The sequence below is a fragment of the Nicotiana tabacum genome, chromosome 7 (assembly GCF_000715075.1).
Source record: "Nicotiana tabacum cultivar K326 chromosome 7, ASM71507v2, whole genome shotgun sequence".
NCBI lineage: Eukaryota > Viridiplantae > Streptophyta > Magnoliopsida > Solanales > Solanaceae > Nicotiana > Nicotiana tabacum.
In genome coordinates, this window is record NC_134086.1 from 86,518,186 (window position 1) to 86,542,368 (window position 24,183).

Below are 24,183 nucleotides of genomic sequence, written 5' to 3' on the forward strand. Positions count from 1 at the left end.
TCACGCGTACGTATATTCGTGTTATAAATTATATTTTTTTTTAAAACATGTGGAGTTGTGTCACGCGCACGTGTACACAATAATATAGATAATATTTTTATTAAAATAATTATTTTCGAAATTATGCTTTAAATAAAATCAAGAATATTCGCCCTTTTTGTATAATTAAGTAGTGAACCTCACATCTCGGGTTTTTATGAAATTAATAATGATATTTTCCGAGAAATCCCTTTTATTAAATATTCGATCGAAGTTGCGCGAACGCATAATCCGAATTGCCTTTAGAAATATAATTAGGTTACGCGAACGTATCCCTAATCACAAAAATATTCTTGATGGTAATATAAATTTGTTTACAAATTGTTTATTATATCCACTTATTTTTATATGAAAGCCATAGAGAAACATTGATTTAGACGTCTCTATATTTCTTGAAAAAGCAATCAAAAGTTATTATGTGTTCACCGCAAATCTTATTTTACGCATATGAATTATATTCCTCCAAGCCATTCAAATTTTAAAGAATTAATGATAAGAAAAAGAAACAAACAACATGTAACTAAAAATACTATCATTTTTTATCGTGGATACAACATTAATATATCCAAAAATCGAATCGCATATAAAAATGGAAAAAGAATTAATTTGATAAACAAATTAATAGTTTCTGAAGAATTTTCATTGTTTCATTTAAGGCGAACTCTTCTTCTATATATCTTTTACATAAAATGCCACGATTCGTTTATAAATCCTATGTCCTTCTTATGTATTTGTTTTAGTCCAAAGTTGCAATGGTTTGGTTAATGTTTGCAATGGAAGATAAGAGTCAAGTTGATAAGAAAGAGAACTATTATACAAATTGATTCAATAAAATTACATCACATGCAATATAGTTATACGTTTGAACCATTCCTAATATTGTATCAACTCACCTTCCACATATGATTATATATATACTCATCATCATGCTATATATGAACATACAACTTATATCAATCTAAAAAATCAGATTTTTTACAAGATATACTAATAATGTAATTTATTGATACTTCCATTCTACTTTGCATTTAGCTAACAATATTACGGGATGTAATTAATGGCCCATTTTATGCCATGTTCGCTACCTTGATATTTTAATCATGACTTCACTTAATGAAAATTCCAAAATAGATGATATTATTACAACACTTAAACGAATTTTAAGAGGTAACAATTATCTTATATTCATTACGCCAAACGTACTACTATATTAATCAACTGAAACAAAAACCAAATTTTTAACTACTGAACTTGAATGAATGGAAAACAGAATTATAATTCCCGAACTTCATTAATTTGTCATGTTGAAGCTTTTCGTGACATGAATTTACAAATATGTACCTGATATTGGAAGCAAAAGAAAATGATGATGAGAATCAGCAGCAATAATAACAGTACAATAGCAACAACTGCCCAGCAATAGTAACAACCCAGTAACAGACCGGTGGAGTAGTAATCCCAAAAACAAAAGCTTTAAGCTTTAAATGAAACAACAACCATTAATACTAATTTCAAACAAAGAAAGAAAGCAGTAGATTTTTTAGCTTTTATTTTTATTTTTGAAAGCTTAAATATTTTTCGGAATTTTTTTTCTCTTCTATTCTCTGTCCGTTTTTTTTTTCTCTATCTGTATTCTTGGTCCTTCTCATTTGTCTTCAAGACTTCCCATATATATAATCCCATCCCATAAATCTTTTAATCAATTAAATCAATACTTTTTCTCTACCCAACCCATTATCTTTCCACTCATCCCCATTACATTAAATAAACATATCACACCACCCCATTATATTTTGTCCCCCATGCTTTAATTAAAATAATGCAAGATTCCCCTTTAATTTAAATCTTGTCCCCCCTTTATATTAAATAATCATATCACAACCCACCCCATTTCATTTTGTCCCCCATGCTTCAAATAAACAATTTCAAAATGTACAATTCCTAAACTACCCCTTCCGACCTTACTGAAATTACCAAACTACCCCTGAACGTACTACAAATTTACCAAATTACCCATCAGCTATAACACATCATTTAATCAAACATAACCAAAATATAGACAATATGATCAATTTCTAACAATGTTCAAACAACAATATGAACATGGATGAACATCATAACAACAATATCACATGAACACGATTTTAACAACATTTCAACAACAAATCACATGAACACGAATTGAACAACAAAGAACAACTAAATTTTGATTGAACAATATTTTAGCAACAACAATCCTATTTTCGGATTTAACAACAACAACAAACAAAGTATGAACATTTCTAAATTCAATCATATTGAACTTAAAATCAACTCTAACAATATTATAACAAACAATTCTTATATTAAACTTAAAACAAGATTATGAGAACAATTCAAGCAATAATCATAAATGGTAAACAAGAAATCAAACTATACAAAATTCGGATTCAAGATCATCCAAACAAAGTATGAACATGAATGATTCTATTTTAAGACAACAAACATGACGGATTAAACGATTAAAACAATATATTCCTTTAATACAACTAAATTCTTTAAACAAATAACAAGATCGACGAAGAAACAATTATGAACTTAAACTTGAACTTAACAATATTAACAATTTCTAACAATACATAAACACATGAAACAAATTGAAGAAATAGTTGATTAAATTTCAATTTGAATCTAACAAACATCAAACTAACAAATACTTAAACAATAATACAAACATGAAATAAACATGAAAACAACTAATTAAACTTCCATTTTAAAATCTGAAAATTAATTTAACAAACAACACATGAACATGAACTAAAAATTAATTCAAACGATAAATAAAACAAACCTTTGTCGATTTTAGATTCGAAAATATCAAAACGAAATGCGGACAAAAAATAAAATTCAAAAATCTACTAACCGGATTGAAACGAACGACGAACAACGACCAAACACACAACGAACTCTCGACCAAAACGAAGAAGACTGAAGGAAAGGAGCAGCAGTAACAGCGTCGGGGGTAGCTAAACACGACGAGAAGCTGAAGCAAGCCGGAGCAGCGATGGTCGACGACATGGTTTCAGAGAACGGACAGCAGCAGCCATGTGCGATGGATGTCGAAACTAAGGCAACAACTATCATGGGTGTCGAGCTTCAAACTCGACGCCGGAGAAGACGAGACAGTAGCCATGGTTACAAGCAGCAACAGCATGATGGAGGGGACGGAAACAAACTACCACGACTAGGCAGCCATGGATGTCGAGCTCAAGCTCGAGCTTGACGAAAGACGAAGAAGATGAAGTGACGACGCAGAGATAGCTACGCGGACAGCAGTAGCTATGGTTCTTGGGGTCGTTTGGTCATGACGAACTGTTTGTTGATGGTGTTTGGATGAGAGGGGGTGGGGTAAAAGGCAGCCATGGTTGTGCTTTGGAGTTGTGAGGAAGAAGAAGGAGAATAGGGGGGGCGGATGCTTTCCTTAGTTTTTAGGGTTTTTTCTTCTTTTTTCTTTTGTTTTGTGTTGTAAAATGTAAGACAAAAGGGGTTTGGGTCTTTTGGGTTATGGACTGGGTCGACCCAGTTCGAAATGGACTGGGTCGTAGAGAAGATTGGGCCATTTTTTGGGCCTGTGGCTTGAAATTGAAGAAGAGGTCCAATTCCGACTTTCTTTATATTTTCGCTCTCTTTTCTTCTTTTATTTTTCTAAAACTAAATTATAAAAATACTTAAACTATTATTAAGAACTAAATTAAGTTATAAAAGCGCAAATTAATTCTCAATAACAATTAACGCACAATTAAGTATTAATTAAGCATAAAATTGTATATTTGGACATTAAATGCTAAAAATGCAAACGATGCCTATTTTTGTAATTTTTAATTTTTGTAAAACAAATTTAATTACTAACAATTGTAGAATTAAATCCTATATGCAAAATGCGACATATTTTTGTATTTTTTATTAATTTAGCAAATAAACATGCACAGATAAATACAAATAATTATTCAAAAATATCACAAAATATCACAAAATTGCACACCAAGAAAAATTACTTTATTTTTGAATTTTTGGGAGTAATTCTCATATAGGGCAAAAATCACGTGCTTACAATGGGTTGGGAAGAATGGGCTAAGGGTAATTGGATTGGACCATGACTTTTTTTTGTGTTTCAATTTTGGGCTAAGAAGACTCCAAAAATTATTAATTAAAATCATAGCTAAATTCCCTTAATATAAGATAATTATACTACATGATGCAAAAATAAATTCTAATTAATTAAACTAAACTATATTAAAACATGAAACTATTACATATTTTTTTTTTGTATTTTCAAGATTATATAAAGATAAAATTAAGGTACTATTTTTTGTATATTTTTTTACTTTATGAAAGGTACATAAAATAAATTTTTTTTTTGTAATTTTCATTTCCTTGTAGTAAAATAAAGTAAAAGAGTAAAAATGAGTTGAAATAGCTATATTGGGCCTAAATTAAATATTTACGTGCTAAAATATGAAATTTTTTGGGGAGGGTCAAAAATCACATGTCTACAGCTAGAATCTCCCAAAATCTGGTGTCACAAGTGCACAAGCATACTAGTAGAATGTACAAAATCTCCTATATTACTATCTGGAGTAAGATAGACAGAAAAGTAAATGCAACAAGAAGAGACTCCGGGCGCTACAGAACGGGCATAAAGAGCAGCTCACTGCTAAGTCTTCGGGTAGCGGGGGTACGCACATGTATGGTCGGCAGATGCATCTGCCATAGACCCGGCACGATTAGTGCAGAAGTGTAGCGTGAATACATAAACAACATGTACCCAGTAAGTATCTAGTCTAACCTCGAAGAAGTAGTGACGAGGGGTCGACATCGACGCTTACTAAGGGTCAATAAATAAAGTGCATGAATATAAATAGGCATGGAATACAACAGTAATAACGAATTAATGAACAATAAATAAGTGGTTCTTTAACTAAATATCATTTAGAATCTCCAACTATCACATGCTAATTTCAACAAATAAGAGCCATCAAATAATTATAAATTCTCAAGTCATGGAAGAAATATCAAGTATGGTCGAACTCCGAGCAATATCACGCACGATTTATGCCGAGGTCGTACGACCCGATACAAAATAATGTGTACACTGCCGAGGGTCGATCGGTGCGAACCATAGATGCACCTATTATACTGTCGAGACGTTCTGCCCGATCCAAAGGAAGAGAGAATACTCTACGAACACCGATTAACGGCTACTACAAGAATAATACACACGGAGGCATAATTTCTACTAACGGTCAAGTAACCTGCTAAAGCTCAAAGTAATGAAGCTGAGTCTTTACAAATCCTTTATCCAATATCAAATATAATTCAAGTAATTAAACTAACAAGTTGAGTACAAATAATATAAGTATTACATGGTAGAGTCCTAAAATTACCCGGACATAAGTATGAATTTTATAGCTACATGCGGACTCTCGTCACATCGTGCGCACGTAGCACCCATAATTATTAGCAAACAATCATTTATAGCACCTACAAGAAAAATTTCCTCTTACAAGATTAGGTAAGAGACTTACCTCGTTTTCAAGTTCTTTTTCCGGTCCACAATTCACACTAAAGCCTCAAATTGGTGTTGCACAATCCGAAACTAGCCAAATATTGTATAAATTAATCAACATATGCTCAAAAATTTATAATTTAACTATCAAAGTAATTACCTAACCCAAATTGAAAGATTCCTAAAATTCACCCTAGACCCACGTGCCCGGATTTCCGAAATTTTTGTAAATAAAAGTTACCCATAACTTCACTAACCCAAATATATAATTTTTACTCACTTTCATAATCATTTTCATAGTCTTATCCCATTTTTATCAAAACCTAAATTTTTCAACTAAATCCTATAATTTTCCACAATTTACATGTAAAGTTAGATGAAAAATCCCCTTCCAAGAGCTCCAAAATCGGCCAAAAGAAATGAAAATAAGAGAAAATGGCCTAAGTCCTATTTTCAAAAACAAGTCTCTGCCCCGGCATTCTTTCTTCACGATCGTGGAAGAGATCTCGCGATCACGAAGGCAAACTGCCCAGGCCCCAGATGCATATCGCAAACGCGAAAGAGGCCCGCGTTCGCGAAGGCTTGTCTGACCAAAGCTTCGCAAACGTGGCCTTACCTTCGTGAACGCGAAGGGCAATTGGCCAGCGACCCCCCCCCCCCACAGTTCTTCTATGCGAATGCGGACACAAGTATACGAATGTGAAGAATAGTGGCCCAGAGCATCGCGATCGCGAGCTCCTCTTCGTGAATGCATCAAAACCTCCCCCAGTCCCATTCCTTCATCGCGAACACGAGGCAATCTCCGCGTTCGTGAAGAAAGAAACCGGAACCAACAAGTGTAGCAGTTCTGGACTTAGCTCTGGGCGGTCCGAAATACACTCGAGCCATCCGGGACCCCGTCCAACTGCACCAACAAGCCCATAAAGATAATATGGACCCGCTCGAACTCTCGGAACGTGTAAAACAATATCACACCCAAAACCAAATTGAATCAAATTATGAACTTCAAGCTTTTCAACTTACTCCGAACACGCTGATTCATACTCAGACTACTCGGAATGACACCAAATTTTGTGCACGAGTCATAAATTATTGTACGGAACTATTTCCATGCTTGGAATCTCAAACGAACCTCGATAACACTAAAGTTTACTCCAAACCAAATTTAAAGAACTTGAAAACCTTCAATACACCAACTTTCATCATTAAGCACTGAAACACTCCCGGATCATCCGAAACTCGGTCTGAACACACGCCCATGTCGAAAATTATCATACAAACCAATTAGAACCATCAAATCTCGGTTTCGAGGTCGTTTATTAAAAGTGTTGACTCAAGTCAAATTTGGCCATCTCAGGCCACTATTAAGGAACCAAGTGTTCCGATTTTAACTCGAACCCTTCCAAACCCAAGTCAACCACCCCATAAGTCATAAAATAGACACATATGAAGAATTTTAATTAAAGAAACATGGACTTAAAAAGCATAACGACCGATCGAATCGTTACCAAAAGATGATGCGGTCACTAAAGTTTTCCGCCTCTTCAGATGATACAAAATTGTTTGAATTATTTTGGTGGGAGTTACGTTCTCGGATTCCTTATAATGGTGTTGTTGTCATTTCACGTCCTTGTCCACTAAAGAGTAGTTAGAGTTAACATGATCTAATGGACTATTCATAAAATAGTAACTCTTACGAGATTTTTACCTAGCTATACTATAATAGAAATCTATTTATTATCTTGATTTAAGTTCCTTATTAATTACTTTATATACTTATATTTACTAGTTTTATACAAAACCATAAAAAAAGAGGAAATGCAACATACCTTAAATATAGCGTATCAGTTATACATAATCCCCCTACATTTAAGATTCTCTTCCTTTTCCAAAGGATTGCAAAAACACATCTTCTCTCTTTATTTAATAATTATCCAAATTTATACTTACCCACCGTAAGAATTTTCCCTTACCCACTGATATCCAAAATCTTTCTAACCCAAAAATCTCGCTTACTCACTCCTCTTCCAAAGTTATTCTTTCTTCTTCCAAAGCTTTTGATATTCGATTTCTCTCTTTCAATCATCCAAAATCTCTTTCTTATTTATACAATATAGAAGAAATTCAAAATTTTGCTCTACAATCAAGTTGTGGGTAAGTTTTGGATACAATACTAATACAATTATAATATTATTATATTAAATTTTTAGTGTAGAGTTGTGATTAAAACTTGAGGAAGATGAAAATCATAATTATATCACAATTTTTCAGAAATGTATCGCGATTGTATTATAATTGTATATGTATCATAATTGTTGCAGGAATTGTATTACAAATGTGTGATAATTGTATATTCATTGTATATTGGTACGAGCAGTTGTGAATTCGTGACGAATTTCACAATTTGTATCACAAATATGATAATTGTATATTAATTTATTTGTATCATATCAAGTATTATTTTGGGTATTAATGTACCAGATATAAGTTAGATATAATTGTGATACATATATGTTTTAGGCATTGATGTATCTGATATAATTCAACTACAATTATAATATAGTTATCATACAATTTCTGAATATCTTTTAATAATATAAAGTTGTAGGCAATGGTGAAGAGAGGAGATGGAGATTAATACTTATTAAAAACTGCAAAACATAGAGAATATAGGTAAATAAGTTTTTAATATAGTATAGCTAAGTAACAATCTCAACTCGTATTTGCTTTAAAGAAGTTCTTCCACTTTTTGACATGATTATTTAAAAGCATTACTCGGATATTGTCCCATATTGAAGATTAACTAGCAATTGATGTTATTTATAAAGGCATGTAAATAAGTAAAGAATAGAATATAAATTTAAAATGGTATTACCTCTTCTTCAACTAATATTATAAGCCTATAAACAACATCATATCTTGGATTTTTATACGGTATGATGCCTCTTCGATTTAGTAATACTTTTATCACCACGTCAAATGAGTAAGGCTCGATGATGTCTTTTAAGGGATTTTTACCTAACTATACTATAATAGAAATTTATTTATGGGGTATTTGTATCTATACCTGCTTTTTCGGTCACGTTTTAACTTGGATCCGCTTTGCAAAAAAAATTGCAAGCATACCCACGTTTTCGCGTAACTTCAGCATACGGGGCTAAAGTAGCAAAGACAATCACGCAAAACTTCAACATTCCAGTAGACGGGACTGAAGTAGCAACTGTGCTGAACCAAGTGTGCTAAAGTTTTTGTTTGTAATTGCTGAACTTAAGCATAGTAGCTGGAGTTTTGTTCTCTATTTGCTGAAGTTTTTGTTTGTAATTGCTGAAGTTTTTGTTTTTATAACTGGCGAGGCGAACTTCAGTTCTAGAGCTGAAGTTTTTGTTTTTGTAACTGGCGAACTTCAGCTCTAGAGCTGAAGTTTTTGTTTTTGTAAATGGCGAACTGTAACTGGCGAACTTCAGCTCTAGAGTTGAAGTTTTTATTTTTTTAACTGGCGAACTTCAGATCTAGAGCTGGAGTTTTTATTTTGTAACTGGCGAACTTCAGCTCTAGAGCTGAAGTTTTTGTTTTTGTAGCTGACGAACTTCAGCTCTAGAGCTGAATTTTTTGTTTTTGTAGCTGACGAACTTCAGATCTAGAGCTGAAGTTTTTGTTTGTAACTGACGAACTTCAACTCTAGAGCTCTAGGGGGCATGTTGTACCCATACGAAGTAACTTAAAGCAACATTAACAGGAACCAAGAAACATCAACACATTATCAATCCAATCGACAACTGAAATTTCCAATTTTCGCCAGACCCAATTCACCAAACAACAATATAAAATTAATAATCAATTTTTCTTGTCCCATTTTCACATCAAAATTGTGCATAAGATTCAAGTTGCAAAACCAAGATAGAACTTTTACAGCAAAGGGTGTCGGCGGAAAGGAAAAAATGATTGAAAATTTATAGGACTCACTGGAGAAATAAGAAGAAGCAGATAGGGATGAACCTTACTTCTGGAAAAAGAAAGGATAGAGGAGAAGGAGGAGGAGAAAGGGAGCTGAAATTGTTTAAAAATTGAGTACAAGTTAAAACTTTAAAAAAATGGGTATAGGTTAAATAGGGGCGACCAAATAGGGCGCCCCGTGCAATTTTTACCTATTTATCACCTTTATTTAGGTTTTTTATTGATTACTTTGTATAGCTATATTTACAAGTTATATACAAGATCATAAAAAGGTAAAAAATTCAAGATCCCTTAATTTTAGCATGTCAGTTAAATGATACCAACCCTCCCCCCCCCCATTTCCAATAACTCTCCCCTACATTTTAGATTCTGTTTTTTTTCTCTCTTTCTTAATAATCACCCAAAATCTTTCTTTTATTTTTATACCCCCCCCCCCATTCCGATTCCTTTTCTTTTCCAAAGATTTTCAAATCCAATTTCTCTCTTTCCTACTAATCACCAAAACTCTCTATTTCTTATTGATATAATATAGACGAAATTCAAAATATTGCTCTAGAATCAAGTTGTGGATAAGTTTTGAATTTTATTTTTTTTCTTTCTAAAATCTTTATTGTATGTGACTTGTGTATGATACATCAATACACAAAACAATAATCGATACAATACTAATATAATTATAATACGGTTATATCAGATTTTTAGTAGAGTTGTGATTGAACTTGAAGAAGATGAAGAACATAATTGTATCACAATTTTTCAAAAATATATCGCGATTGTTTTATAATTGTATATGTATTATAATTGTTGTAGAAATTATATTACAAATGTATGATAATTGTATATTTATTATATATTATTACGAGTAGTTGTGAGTTCGTGATGAATTTCACCATCTGTATCACAAATATATGATAATTGCATATTAATTTATTAGTATTGTATCAAGTATATTTTGGAAATTAATGTAATAGATACAAATTACGTACAATTATGATACAAATATGATGCAATTATGTATTAGAATTGATGTATCTGATAAAATTCAAAACTATCATACAGTTGTCATACAATTTTTAAATATTTCTTCATTTCCAGTGTTGTCCCGTCTCCTAGTAAAAAAACGATACAGTTGACGACCTTTTAATAATATAAAGTTGTCAGCAATGGTGGAAAGAGAGAAGATGGAGATTTTTGGCGTAGATTAAGAGATTTTGATGTAAAAAAGGAGAGAGAAGAGGAAATGGAAAAAAAGGAAAGGATGTAATTAGATTCCTTAATTAAATGCACTAATAATGAGGTGGGAGCATTTTAAGGAGCAATATATATAATTTGTAAGAAAAACCTAGATACTTCTTAAAAACTACAAAATATAAAAAAATACAGGTAAATAAATTTCTAGAATAGTAATAGCTAGGTAAAAATTCCATCATTTTTAGAATAAAGCCCAAAAAACAAATAAAAGAGATTTTTTCCTAACTATACCATATATGAAACCTTATTACCTTAAATGTGCATAGTTTGTTAATTACCCGCCCAATCCACACTTTAACTACAATTTATATACCATTCGACTATTAGGCATTAAAAGGGAAGAATATTCCCTAAAACGCGTTAAAATTAAGGAGAGAATCTTGGTGTTAATTGATTCTACATTAAATTCAATTTTTAAAAAAGGAAAGGAGATTTCTCATCTGCGTATTTTTTTCCAGAACTACAATTCAAATTCTCGAGAAAAAAAAGAACGAACAATTCAAATTTTCGAGTTTCAACAACTCAAAGTTGAAAAAATATGTTCTTCCATATATTTTCCACCATTGATATCCACTAAAATGCTTGAAAGCTTTGAATTCAAATTTGGGTTTTCAAAAATCATTATTTGTTTGGATTGGGTGTTGTAAATAATTCGGAATATGTTTAGGAGTTTATATCTCAATTTTGAGGGGTTTTGGTGAAGATTAGACTTGGTTTTGACTAAATTTCAGATTGAAACTCGAAGAAAAAGAAGAAGAAGACATATTTCCTGTAATTGTAGATAAATTATAGATAAATTGTAGATTGGGAGGACTAAAACTTCTACAAATCTTCTACAATTATGTCGAAAATGCCAATTATGCTACAATTGAAATGAGAATTGGGATATTAAAATTCAATGTATCTAGTTTGTAGATATCTACAAATTTTCTACAAAAAATCTACAAATCAGTCTACGTATGTATAAAGCAGTATTGTTTTGAAGGGTATCTACAAAATTACTACATTTATAGTACAATTACACTATAATCTATGTTGAAAAAAAATGTTGACTACAAAATTTTCTCTTTATCTACAAATAAACTACAAATCAATTTTTTCAGGATTGATGAAGAACAAAACAACAGAAGATACAGAAGATGGGCCACCGGAGTTGCTTTTTATTCATGGTGGCCATACAAGTAAAATTTCTGACTTCTCATGGAACCCACGTGAAGACTGGGTCGTCGCTAGTGTTGCTGAAGACAATATACTACAAATATGGCAGATGGCGAAAAACATCTACCACGATGAAGATGATATACTCAATGGGTATCATCTCTGTATTTTTTGAGAAGAAGAAGGAATGGAGAAGAGAAAGAAATGGGAGGGGGAAAACGAATATGGTCAGATCTTAGGAATTAAGGGGAGAGAGAAACGTGGGATATATGGATACCTTTAATTAATGAATAAAAACTGCCCATTAATTAGACCCTTAATTAAGTATGGTATAAGATTGGTAATTTAGTATACGGGTTTGTAATTAAATAAAACTTTAAATATTGACGGTAATAAGGTTTCATATATGGTATAGATAGGTAAAAATTCCCAAATAATAAAATCCTCAGATCCCAAAGGTTGAGCCAAAACGAACAATTCTTTACCAGATGGGCTTGGACCGTGGCATTGTCTCTCTATCGAAACAAGTGAAAAAGCCCGGCCTCTACTTTTGCACTACAGATTCGGGTGAAATTAAAAAATATTCAGATTTACAAGTGATAATTTAAAAATAGCCACAGTTTTAAAAGTAATTGAATTTAGCCATTTTTTATGTAAAGATAAATTTGAACGAAAACACTGTTTAAAATCTGAAAAATATTCCAGCATAATATACTAGAGTTCCAGTATAATATACTGGACTTCCAACATATATACTGGAGTTCCAGTATAATATATTGTTTCAGCATAATATGCTGGAAGTTCATACACAAGTGCTCCAATCTCCAGTATATTATGCTGGAAGTTCATCCACAGGTGCACCAATCTCCAGTATATTATGCTGGAACTTTCTATGTTATACCAAAATAGTGGCTATTTTTCAATAATTTTACAAACTCTAGCTATTTTTCAATTACCAATCCGAAAACTGGCTAGTCCGTACTATTTTCACTACAGATTCTACACGATTTAACAAGTTAATTACCTAATTTAATTTGATCCACAAAATGAGTTGAAGTTTACATCATAAGCATGCTCATATGATGTCATAGCTAAACTGAGCCCAGACAAAACAATGATAACACCACGAAAAGGAACTTCAAAAATTCAGCTAAGTATGAAGGAGTGGTCCAAGTTTCATTGGTTCACATCCTATAGTGGGTTGGTAAAGTGGCCCACTTTGTGTATCTACCTAGATTCCCATCCTCAAATATTGAAAATAAAAATATAGCTTCTTGTTTCTTGACAATATTTTCAGTTCTTCTACTTAGTGGTTCTTGGAATCTTCCATAAAAAAGCCAGCAATATTTCTTGGGGACAAAAGAGAAAAGGTTTAAAAAAGTTATGTGAACACTTTTCAACCACTACAAAAGATTTGAGAACTAGTTCCTTAATCTTCATCCAAACACCTGGCTATTTTTATTGCTTGTTTCTACTTTCTACGGGTAGTTTGTTCAATATATATAAGCTAAGATGAAGGGCCAAAGGGAGTGTGTCTGTTTCACTATTTGAAATACCAGAAGGCCAAAAAAGGATTCAAGATACCCAGTTCCCTTTAGCAACATGAAATATCAGTTCATATTAGTGCTGTTTTTCATGTTATGTGTATTTGGAAATTCAGACACAGAGAAGGACAAAGAAGAATGTACGCAATCATTGATTGGTTTAGCAACATGTTTACCTTATGTTACAGCTAATGCACCAGCTCCTACACCAGATTGCTGCACTGGTTTGAAACAAGTGTTAAAAGCCAGCAAGAAGTGTCTTTGTTTGCTAATCAAGGACAGAAATGATCCTGATTTAGGACTTAATCTCAATGTTACACTTGCTTTAAGCCTACCTTCTGTTTGTCAAGCCCCTGCTAACATTTCTCAATGCCCTGGTAAGTACACTAATAAGAGGATTTTTCATTTTAAATGGATTAAGAAAGAAATATCCAATTTTATCCTTGTACCTTGAACTCCTCCATTCTTTCTTAACAGGGACAGTAATAGTTTTCAAAATATTTTTTTCATTATTTGTTTCTGAAAACTGAAAAAGTTAATCCTTAACTCATTTGTTTGATAATTGACAATTTGGAATGATATGCAGCTCTTCTCCACTTGCCTCCAAATTCACCAGATGCTCAAGTGTTCTATCAAATAAGTAATGGTTCAAGTAGCATTGCTAGCAGTCCACAAGCAAATAGTCCCATTCCTTCGGGTAAATTACACATCCTTTCACCTTTCTTTTTTTAAGTTTAACTTCTTGCTTTTAATTTAATTTCTATGAACTAACAATGTTAAAAATTGTTATCAAATTATTTTACAAGAAACTACAAGTAAGCACTCGAAAAATGATATTAGTAATCTAGAAATAAGACAGCTTACCTGCTGCAATTAACTAAAGATATATTGATCGTGTAAAACTTTGGAAGGAGCTTTGACAATTTTCCCTTCTTTTTTTTTTTTTTTTTTTTTGAAATTTGAGCAGTTGGATCTAGTCCCACGGGTATCCCTGCTGGTGCAGCAAGTGCTCCTAAATCTAATGATGGTTGTCATATTGGAAAGAGATGGTTTGGACTAGAAGCAATTGTTGGAGTTGTCCTCCTGTGGTCTTTAACTTCAAATTCCTTCATATGATTCTAATTAAGCTGATTTATATCGTAATAATATATTGGACTATCATTTTGTTAAATGGATTATCCTTGTATTCTTGTTATACTTGCGTCTTGACTGCCCTTCTAATTTGATATTCACTAATATTTTCTCAGGACTGGTACTATGATAGCAATATTCATTTTCATATAGATATGTCCGTTTTAAATTTGTTGTATTTTTCCTTTGGAACTACTTCAAAACTTGGTAAGATTTCGTACAGTAATTTCAATAATTTGAGAGTAAACAATGGAGTGAAGATACTTTTTTGAGTGAAGTTTTGAGCACAGATTCGTCCTAATCTTCGTTGTATACCACGTTTCGGATTTTGATTCGTCCTAATTTTCTTTCTTTTAGTTTTCTTGAATCTCCATTTTTTATTAATCTAAAATTAGAGGATTTGATATTCATTCCATTTACTCCAATAACGGTTCGTAAAGAAGTAATTCAAATGCGATCACGCAATTTATTAATTTCAATTTTAAGTTAAATAATGGTACTCCATTCTTTTTATAGAATAGTTGACATGGTCGAAGTATATAAGTGACCGTCAAATATCTCGAGTTCGAGCTTTGATAATACAAGCTTTTATAATATGAAATACTTTACCCTTTAAATAGAACTTTCACAACGAATATAGAAACATGACCATAAAAGACGGGTTTATCTTCTCAATAAGTTAGGAAAAAATAGGCCTAAAAAAGAAACTAATCAGTTCAAAGAGAAAAATATGCGCTTCAGTTGGACCCAAAATTTTTATCCAGCCCAAGTCTGGATTTCATAGAGGTCAGTTGGCTCGAATATAGACAGCAGAAGATAATTTGGGCTAGTTTCGTGGAACCTCCATATGAAGTCCTTCATTTGATCTAACCTTACACCGTTTACCTAACACTTTGTTTGGATCACTATGACGCATCGTTTTATAATATATTGTATTGTACTGTATTGTATCATTTTATGGATACAATGTTTGGATAGACTGCATCATTAGCTGTTGTTAAGTCACATTTTTGTATTTAGTTTGACTGTATTATACTGTACTGTGACTGATAACTTTACCAAAATACCCTTAATTGTTTTAAATATTAAATTTATCAAAAATTACTCATAAAAATAATTTTAAAAAATTTTCTGCTAATTTATCACCAATTATGTAGTGTAAATATATTATGCAATTAAACTCATACAAATTCTAATAAAATTAAATGGTAAACTAAAATTAGCAAAAGGTGTTCAAAGAACATAGATTGACCAAAAGTATATTGAAATTATCTACTGTTATTTGTTCTTTAAAAGGCACGGGAACATATAATCTCTCTGAAAAGTAAAGGAAATGATATGTAATAAATTTTTCTGCTGCTTCCATGCCTTTTAAGGACCCCAATTGCTCGTAAGTTCCACTAAATATGAAGCAAACCTAAGTATTAACACTCATTGACGTAATTTGGCTTCTTCCAAGCTAAAACTCATAATGTGAGTTAATGATTTTACAGTTTAGAATACTCTATAATTATCATTCAAATGGTAAAAGTTATATTCTTGCAGCCAATGCGGGAAGTCATTCAAGTGAATAGAAACTGATGAACGAACAGGGGAAAAAAGAACAAAGTTTACGAATCAAAATTTGGACGACAGCAGAAGGAATACAAAAGTATAGAATTATAAAGTAACAACCAAGGGTATAATTGAAAAAAAAAATAGGAAACAATCGCACCACACCAAATCGGTTGTTTCGTAAAATGGGGCTTTTCGTTGTTCCGAAACAATGGATTTAACAATACAATACAATCAATTTTAAATAAACAATCAAAAGAACAATGTGAATTATCCTTAAGATTGTTGGAAAAATTGGATGATTATGGAGAATAAAAGGTTTAGCTTGAGGCGTGTCAAAGACATTGTCCTTAAGGATATTTCGCCCACACCGAGATAAATAATATTAGAAGTATCCCCAGGATTCAACAAGCTCTTCTAGTATAACTAGGAGCAGAAACAACAAAGATTTATAAGAAGAAAATCCAGCACAAAGAAAGAAGAAGAAAAGTTTTTACTATTTTCACACTACTCTTCCATGTAAAACCGAAGAAGTATATATAGTGCAAAGAAAATGCACACTCTGATATGAAACTGTCCAAGCCATAAAGGCTTTTTAAAAACTTCAGAAACGTAAGCTTCAAAAACCGTTAAAATCATGTCCAAGCCATAAAGGCTTTTTAACTTTTCAAAAATGTAAGCTTCAAAACATTATAACTATGAAATCAGATTGTTGGCAACCGTTAGAAACTTAAGGCCATTAAGGCTCTTAAAGAATTGAAAGAAATACTTTATTGAATTTAAAGGTCAGATTGAAACGCTTCACACTAATGAGTATCCATTGGTCAGATTATTTGTCCCAAACTTAATTTAACATTAAACTGATTTCTTTTACAAATATATTTAAAATAATTATTATTATAAAGACCCATTAATATAATAGCAAGAAAATAAATCCAGACATAGTTTTATAGTATTTCTTTTTGAGATATCAAATGTATTTTTCTATCAATCCCCCACATATCTCAAAAGAATATAAAAAATAATAATAATAAAATAATAAAATATTTTGCTGGGTTTCACAAATGAGCATAATGCGTCGAATCTGTTGTCTCTTGGACTATGAACCAGACCTAGATAAAATAAGATTAAACTTACAGAACAATTGGTGAAGTTTAAACTTCTATGAACCAAAAATTCTTTTGTAAGTTTAGTGTCTTATCTATCACATTATACCCACACACACTTTGTTGTTTGACGCGGTTTTGTACTAATAGGCCATGCGCGCGCCTGGTTTTCATGAGCGCTCTAGAAATTTCGCCACAAATTTCATAGGAGCGGCCCCACTCCACACTCATATAGGTACATCCATCAAGTGTATTCTGCAGCACAATACACTACCTATAAAAGGCTATGGATTAATAGATTAAGAGTTTAATAACTCAACCTCTCATTCCTTGCAGACTTGCACTATATACACACATACACCATAAGAAGAGATATAATTTAATAGTGCACGTTTGATCAACTAATGACTTATTATTACCCATATGAACCTACTTCATGAGATCTCCAATCACATAGGTTGGGTTACCATCATAGTTGATATAACTCAAATTGGCAAAAGTCACATTCCCCTCGATGTTTCAGATATTAATTTTCTTTCCAAAGGTTTAGTCAGAGTATCGGCCAAATTTACTTCTGACTTCACATAATCTATGGAAATAATTTCGTCTCTCAGCAGTTGCTTTATCACATTATGTCTCAATCGGATATGTCTACTCTTCCCATTAAAAGATTTATTTTTGGCAATGGCTATTGCAGCTTGGCAATCACAATACATCGACACAAAAGGTGTCGGTTTATTTCCTAGTGGAATACTCGCCAAAAGGTTCTTTAACCACTCGGCCTCATTGCCAGCCAATTCCAATGCCACAAACTCAGATTCCATGGTAGATCTAGCTATTATTGTTTGTTTAGTTGATTTCCATGCCACAACACCCCCACCGAGGGTAAACACATAACCACTAGTGGATTTTGTTTCATCTGAATCAGAGATCCAGTTAGTATCACTGTATCCTTCTAGTATAGTAGAAATTCATGGTACCTCTCAAATATTTCATTACTCTTACTAATGCAATTCAATGATCATGACTTGGATTTTGAGTATATCTACTCAATCTACATACATCATATGCAATATCAGGTCTAGTGAAATTCATCAAATGCATTAGGCTACCAATAATTTGAGCATATTTATTTTGATCTACAGTATCTCCCTTATTCTTTTTTAATTGACTACTAGCATCATAAGGAGTGCTTACAGGTACCACATCAAAATTAATAATTTTTTTAAGAATTCTTTCAACATAATGTTTTTGAGTCAACATCAAACTATTGCCATCTCTTATAATTTTCATGCCTAAAATAATGCTAGCTTCTCCCATGTCTTTCATCTCAAAATTAGAAGACAAGAAAAATTTGGTTTTATGTACCAAATCAAGACTAGAACTAAAAATAAGCATGTCATCTATATAAAGGCAAATAATAACACATGTACCATCTACACATTTTGTATAAACACATTTATCTACTTCAATTGATGAAAAACCATCATTAATCAATACTTGATCAAATTTCTCATGCCACTGTTTAGGTGCTTGCTTTAGACCATATAAAGATTTTAGCAATTTACAAACTTTATTTTCTTGGCCAGATACTATACAACCCTTAGGTTGCTCCATGTAAATTTTCTCTTCCAAATCACCATTTAAAAATGCAGTTTTAACATTCATTTGGTGAATAAAAAGTTTATAAATAGAAGCCAAGGCAAGTAAAACACGAATTGAGGAAATTCTAGTTACAGGAGCATAAGTATCAAAATAATCAACATTTTGCTTTTGGATAAAACCTTTTGCAACAAGTCTAGCTTTGTATTTATCAATGGAATCATCCGGATTGAGTTTCTTCTTAAAAATCCATTTACAACCAATAGGTTTAGCTCTCGGAGGTAAATCAACTAAAATCCAAGTTTTATTTTGTGAAATTGAATTTAATTCTACATCAATAGCTTCTTTCCAAAATGAGGCATCATACGAAGAAATAGCTTCAGAATATGTTAAAGGATCATTATCCACAAGATAAGTATAAAAATCATTACCAAAAGATTTTTCTTTCCTCAGTCTTTTGCTTCTTCTTAAATCCTCACTTCCAAAATCATTTTGTGCAATTGGAACATGTGAAATATTATCACTTGAAATAATAGGAGCATTAGAAATTTTCTCAAATTTTAAAGGAAAAATATTTTCAAAAAATTCAGCATTTTTTGTTTCAACAATAGTATTGTTTTCAAGTACATCACTTTTGACTACTAAAAATTTGTATGTTGCACTATTTTCAGCATACCCAATAAACATATAATCAGATGTTTTAGATCCTATTTTTCTTTTCTTAGGATCAAGCAACATAACTTTAGCAAGGCATCCCCACACTTTCAAATATTTCAAATTAGGTGGATACCTTTTCCACAATTCATAAGGAGTTTTACCCGTTTTCTTATAAGGAATTCTATTTTGTAAATGACAAGCAGATAAAATGGCTTCACCCCAAAGATTATCCGGAGCACCAGAACTAACAATCATGCTATTCATTATTTCTTTTAAGGTCTTATTTTTCCTTTCCGCTACACCATTTGATTGTGGAGAATATGGCGGAGTTATCTCGTAAATTATGCCTTCTTTCTCATAATAATCATTCAACAAAATAAATTCATCACCTCTATCGGATCTAACTTTTTTGATTTTCTACTTCAGATTTATAAATTAAAAACTTATCAAAACCTTCATCTTTATTTCTCAACAAATAAACTTTTGTATATCTAGAAAAATCGTCTATAAAAGTCACATAATATTTTTTCCCTCCTCTAGTCATAGTTTGTTTCAAGTCTCCTAAATCAGTAAGAATTAAACTTAATAATTCAGATTCTCTAAATACTGAAGTACATGATTTCTTAGTTTTTTTAGCTTCTGCACAAACTTCACACTTATCAATATTTGAAATAAAACCTTTAGAATGCATTTTTTTGATATAAGATAAATTAACATGTCCTAATCTAGCATGCCATAAATTAAAAGAATCAATCAAGTAAGCAGAAGTACTAGCATTTTCATTGATAATATTGAGTATAAACAAGCCATGGTTATAATAACCCTTGCAAACAAAATTATTATTCTTGGTCAACACGACCTTATCAGATTCAAAAGAAACCTTCACCCTCACTTTTCCTAATAATCCCGCATAGACCAAATTGGCTCGGATACTAGGAACATGCAACACGTCATTTAATGTCAAAGTTTTGCCAGATGTGAGTTTGAGAAGAACTTTGCCTTTTCCAAGAACTTGAGTAGTTCTTGAGTCACCAAGATAGACAACTTCTTCTCCCTCCTCAACTTGGGTGTAAGACACAAAGTCTTTTTTGTTAGCACTTATGTGCCTAGTGGCTCCAGAATCTAACACCCAATCTTTCACATTGGCCACAAGGTTCACTTGGGAAACAACTGCAACAATTATATCATCCACTTTGGCTTCAGTCAAATTTACTTTAGCCTTAGTGGGATTGTCATTCCAAACCCTTTTTCGGCATTGAGCAACATAGTGGCCAGGTGTGCCACACACAAAGCAATTGCCTTTTTCCTTGAAGGTTTGATTGTTGGTTTTGGGTTTATAACCATTTCTTTTATCATACCTGTTACTTGATTTTCTTTTACGGTTGTTCTCCTCCACAAGGCTGCTTCTAGTAGCAATTTCTTTTCCTTTGTCAACAACAACGTGCTTGCAGTTAAAATTATCTCCACCAAAAACAGCAACAAAAATAGTTGGTGCAGCAGGAGTAAGGCTATATTCTGGGCCGGGCCCGGGCCTAAATGGGCTAAACGGGCGAGGCCAAATGGTCCCGGGCTTTGGCGGTCCCGGGCCTAACGGTCCAAATGGGTGGAACCGGCCCACATGGTCTCGGGCTAAATAGGTCGGGCCCGCGGGCCTAAACGGGCCTAAGTGTTCCGGGTTATTTTTTTTATCTAAGGCAATTTCTTGTAAACTATATATATATATATATATATATATATATATATATATATATATATATATATATATATAGTTTATATGTATTAGATATATAATATATATACTATATCAAATTTAAACACAAAATAAATTGTAAAGAAATATTCAAGGGAATGTCTTATAATTTTTATTATTACGACATTAACAAAAAATTGCAATATCTTTCTTACTCTTCCTCCCCTCAATGGAATGAGCACAACAAGGTACTAATACCACCATTAAAAGGGAAAAAAAATAAGAAAGATGTGCCAAAATACAAGTTACATATTAGTCTATGTATTATCTCTAACAAATCTCATAAATTCTTCAAGGTCCGGAGGAATTTCCGTTGGTGGTTGAGGAAAAGAAGTTTGTTCATCACCGCTTTCAGGCGAAGCAGCATCCTGCGCAAGTTCCGCTAGCATTTCTTCATAAGCTTCATCTATATCCGGATGTGATTCTGCAAGTCCAAAATTTCTTCTTTCCGAACGGATCCAATCTCTGAAGAGTACTGATTTTTCCAAGCTCTCCCTCATAGACGCTCTATGATCGCCGATTTGGAGTCTCGCTTGATTGAAAGCGCTCTCCGGTGCCACTATTGAAGCTTGAACACTTAAAATATCTCGAGCCATTCTTGAAAGAACCGGATAGTATTTTGTTTGTCCTTCCACCATTCCAAAACATCGAAGGAGCCATTGGGATTCTCTGATTTAAGTCCCTGCCACAAATAAACTTGAATCTCATTTAGTTGTGAACTATCACCAATATTATCACCTTGACCCGTGAACTCCGTCCAAGAACTAAGGGCTTTTATGCCCGCAGTTCTTTTAGATAATTGCGAACTAGACGAAGTAGGAGTTGGAACATTTGGTCTAGCATGATCTAAGGGCTTTTATTTGTTTTTCCGGAATGTTTATATGTGAAAAATGGATTTAATTGTGAACTAGAGCTTTAAAACTCAATTGAGTTGACTTCGGTCAACATTTTGAGCAAACGAACTCGGATAAAAGTTTTGACCATTCCGTCAGTTCCGTATCGTGATTTGGGACTTGGTCATATACCCGAAATCAAATTCGGAGGTCCCTAGATCAAATTATCACCATTTAACAAAATCTAGAAATCTAAGGCTAAAGATTTCTTAAGTTTGACCGGAGATTTGACTTTTGAGAAAAAGACCCCGGAATGGAATTTTGATTATTCCAATAGTTTCGTATGGTGATTTTGGACTTAGGCACATGTTCGGATTTGGATTTGGAAGTCTGTAGGATAATTCGGCGCATTTTGGCGAAAGTTGGAAAATAGAAGATTTTTTGGAAAGTTTGACCGAGGGTTGACTTTTTGATATTGGGGTCAGAATCCAGTTCTGAAAATTTTCATAGCTTCGTTATGTAATTTATGACTTGTGTGCAAAATTTGAAGTCAATCGAATTTGATTTGATAGGTTTTTGCATCGAATATAGAAGTTGGACGTTTCTAGTTTCATTAGGCTTGAATTGGGCTGTGATTCGCGGTTTTAGCGTTATTTTATGTGATATGAGGTTTCGACTAAGTTTGTATGATATTTTAGGACTGGTTGATGCATTTTGTCGAGGTCCCGAGGGCCTCGGGTGGATTTCGGAAGGTTAACGGATATAAAAAAAAGCTGTCGAAATTTTCTCTTTGGACAGTTGCTAATTTTTTCTACAACATGTGAATAGTACCCGTCAATAGTACCCATGAACAGTGTCTGTAAACAGTACCGCGAACAGTACCCCGCGCGTGAACAGTAACCGCGGAAAATCTGAACAGAATGTTAAGTTCGATTTTCCATTTTTACCAAATTAGAGCTCGGGGAGAGGCGATTTTTGGGAGATTTTCAGAGAAAACAAAGGGGTAAGTGTTCTTAACTTAATTTTGGTTAGATTACCCGAATCTATTACTAGTTTTGGCATTAAAAAATCTGTTAATTTAGTTGGAAGAGTTTGAAAACCCTCTCGGATAGATTTGAGGATTTGAGGGTCGAAATATTATCGAAATTTAGTAATTTTGGTATGGTTAGACTCGGGGTTAGATGAGATTTCATATTTCACAACTTTCATCGAATTCCGAGACGTGGTCCCCACAGGCGAATTTTTAGTGCAATTTCGGATTTTTAATGGAAAATGTAGAATTCCATGTGGAATTAATTCCTATAATTTTTATTGACTGAATTGAATTATTGTGGCTAGATTCGAGGCATTTGGAGGTCTATTTGAGAGGAAAAGGCATTGCGGAGTATGATTTTGTGCGAATTGAGGTAAATAACGGTTATAAATCTGGTCCTGAGGGTATGAAACCCCGGATATTGGGTCGTACGACTATTTTGGAGGTGACACACATGCTAGGTGACGGGCGTGTGGGCGTGCACCATAGGGATTGTGACTTAGCCCGTCTCGCGAGACTGTGGAATTAATTGGCCTACTATTTAATACATATTCCCTCTGCTTTCATAGAAATTGACTGTACTTCATGTTAGAAATCATGTTTAGGCCTTATGTGATCACTGTTGAGACCTGCGAGGTCGTGTACTTACTAAATTAGCTGTTAATTGTTGTTTTGTATTCCGTCATAGCTTTTCTTGCTTATTATGCCTCCGTCTCTTGCTGTTCATTGTTGATACATGACATTACCTCTGTTTGGGCTGTTTATATGATTTTTTAGAGCCCGAGAGACTGGAGAGATTGATGACCGAGAGCCTGATCTGTGAGGATATTTATGGGATCGGGTTGCACGCTGATTGCTGCCAACTCGACACTACGCTATGGTAGGAAGAGCGGGTCGCAATAGCTTTTACCCGAATAGAGGTACGGGATCGAATTTCCACAGGGAGCTAGTAGTGGAGTTGTATTTTCTGTCTAGCCTAGAGTTGTGGTTGTGCTTCTAATGTCACTTCAAACATTTTTCGAGTTT

The 24,183-nt window shown here is 33.1% G+C and overlaps 1 protein-coding gene and 1 long non-coding RNA gene across 2 annotated transcripts; one reads left to right on the forward strand and one right to left on the reverse strand.

The window, feature by feature from the left end:
- Positions 1-831: 831 nt before the first annotated feature.
- Positions 832-3,478, reverse strand: LOC142182551 (uncharacterized). Its single transcript, XR_012711359.1, has 2 exons — positions 2,942-3,478; positions 832-1,380 (listed from the first exon to the last, which is right to left on the reverse strand). It is a non-coding gene; the product is annotated as an uncharacterized LOC142182551 (long non-coding RNA).
- Positions 3,479-13,330: 9,852 nt separating this feature from the next.
- On the forward strand, positions 13,331-14,683 carry LOC107812909 (non-specific lipid transfer protein GPI-anchored 14). Its single transcript, XM_075257346.1, has 3 exons — positions 13,331-13,868; positions 14,078-14,188; positions 14,459-14,683. Exons 1-3 carry the CDS (start codon positions 13,550-13,552, stop codon positions 14,605-14,607), a joined length of 579 nt encoding a protein of 192 aa, XP_075113447.1. The 5' UTR covers positions 13,331-13,549; the 3' UTR covers positions 14,608-14,683.
- Positions 14,684-24,183: the final 9,500 nt, after the last annotated feature.

What these genes read in the sequence shown, in the direction of transcription:
- LOC107812909 (XM_075257346.1), top strand. Translation starts at nt 13,550, where the DNA reads ATGAAATATCAGTTCATATTAGTGCTGTTTTTCATGTTATGTGTATTT. An exon ending in TAACATTTCTCAATGCCCTG is followed by an intron (nt 13,869 to 14,077) that starts GTAAGTACACTA and finishes AATGATATGCAG; the next exon opens with CTCTTCTCCACTTGCCTCCA. An exon ending in AAATAGTCCCATTCCTTCGG is followed by an intron (nt 14,189 to 14,458) that starts GTAAATTACACA and finishes AAATTTGAGCAG; the next exon opens with TTGGATCTAGTCCCACGGGT.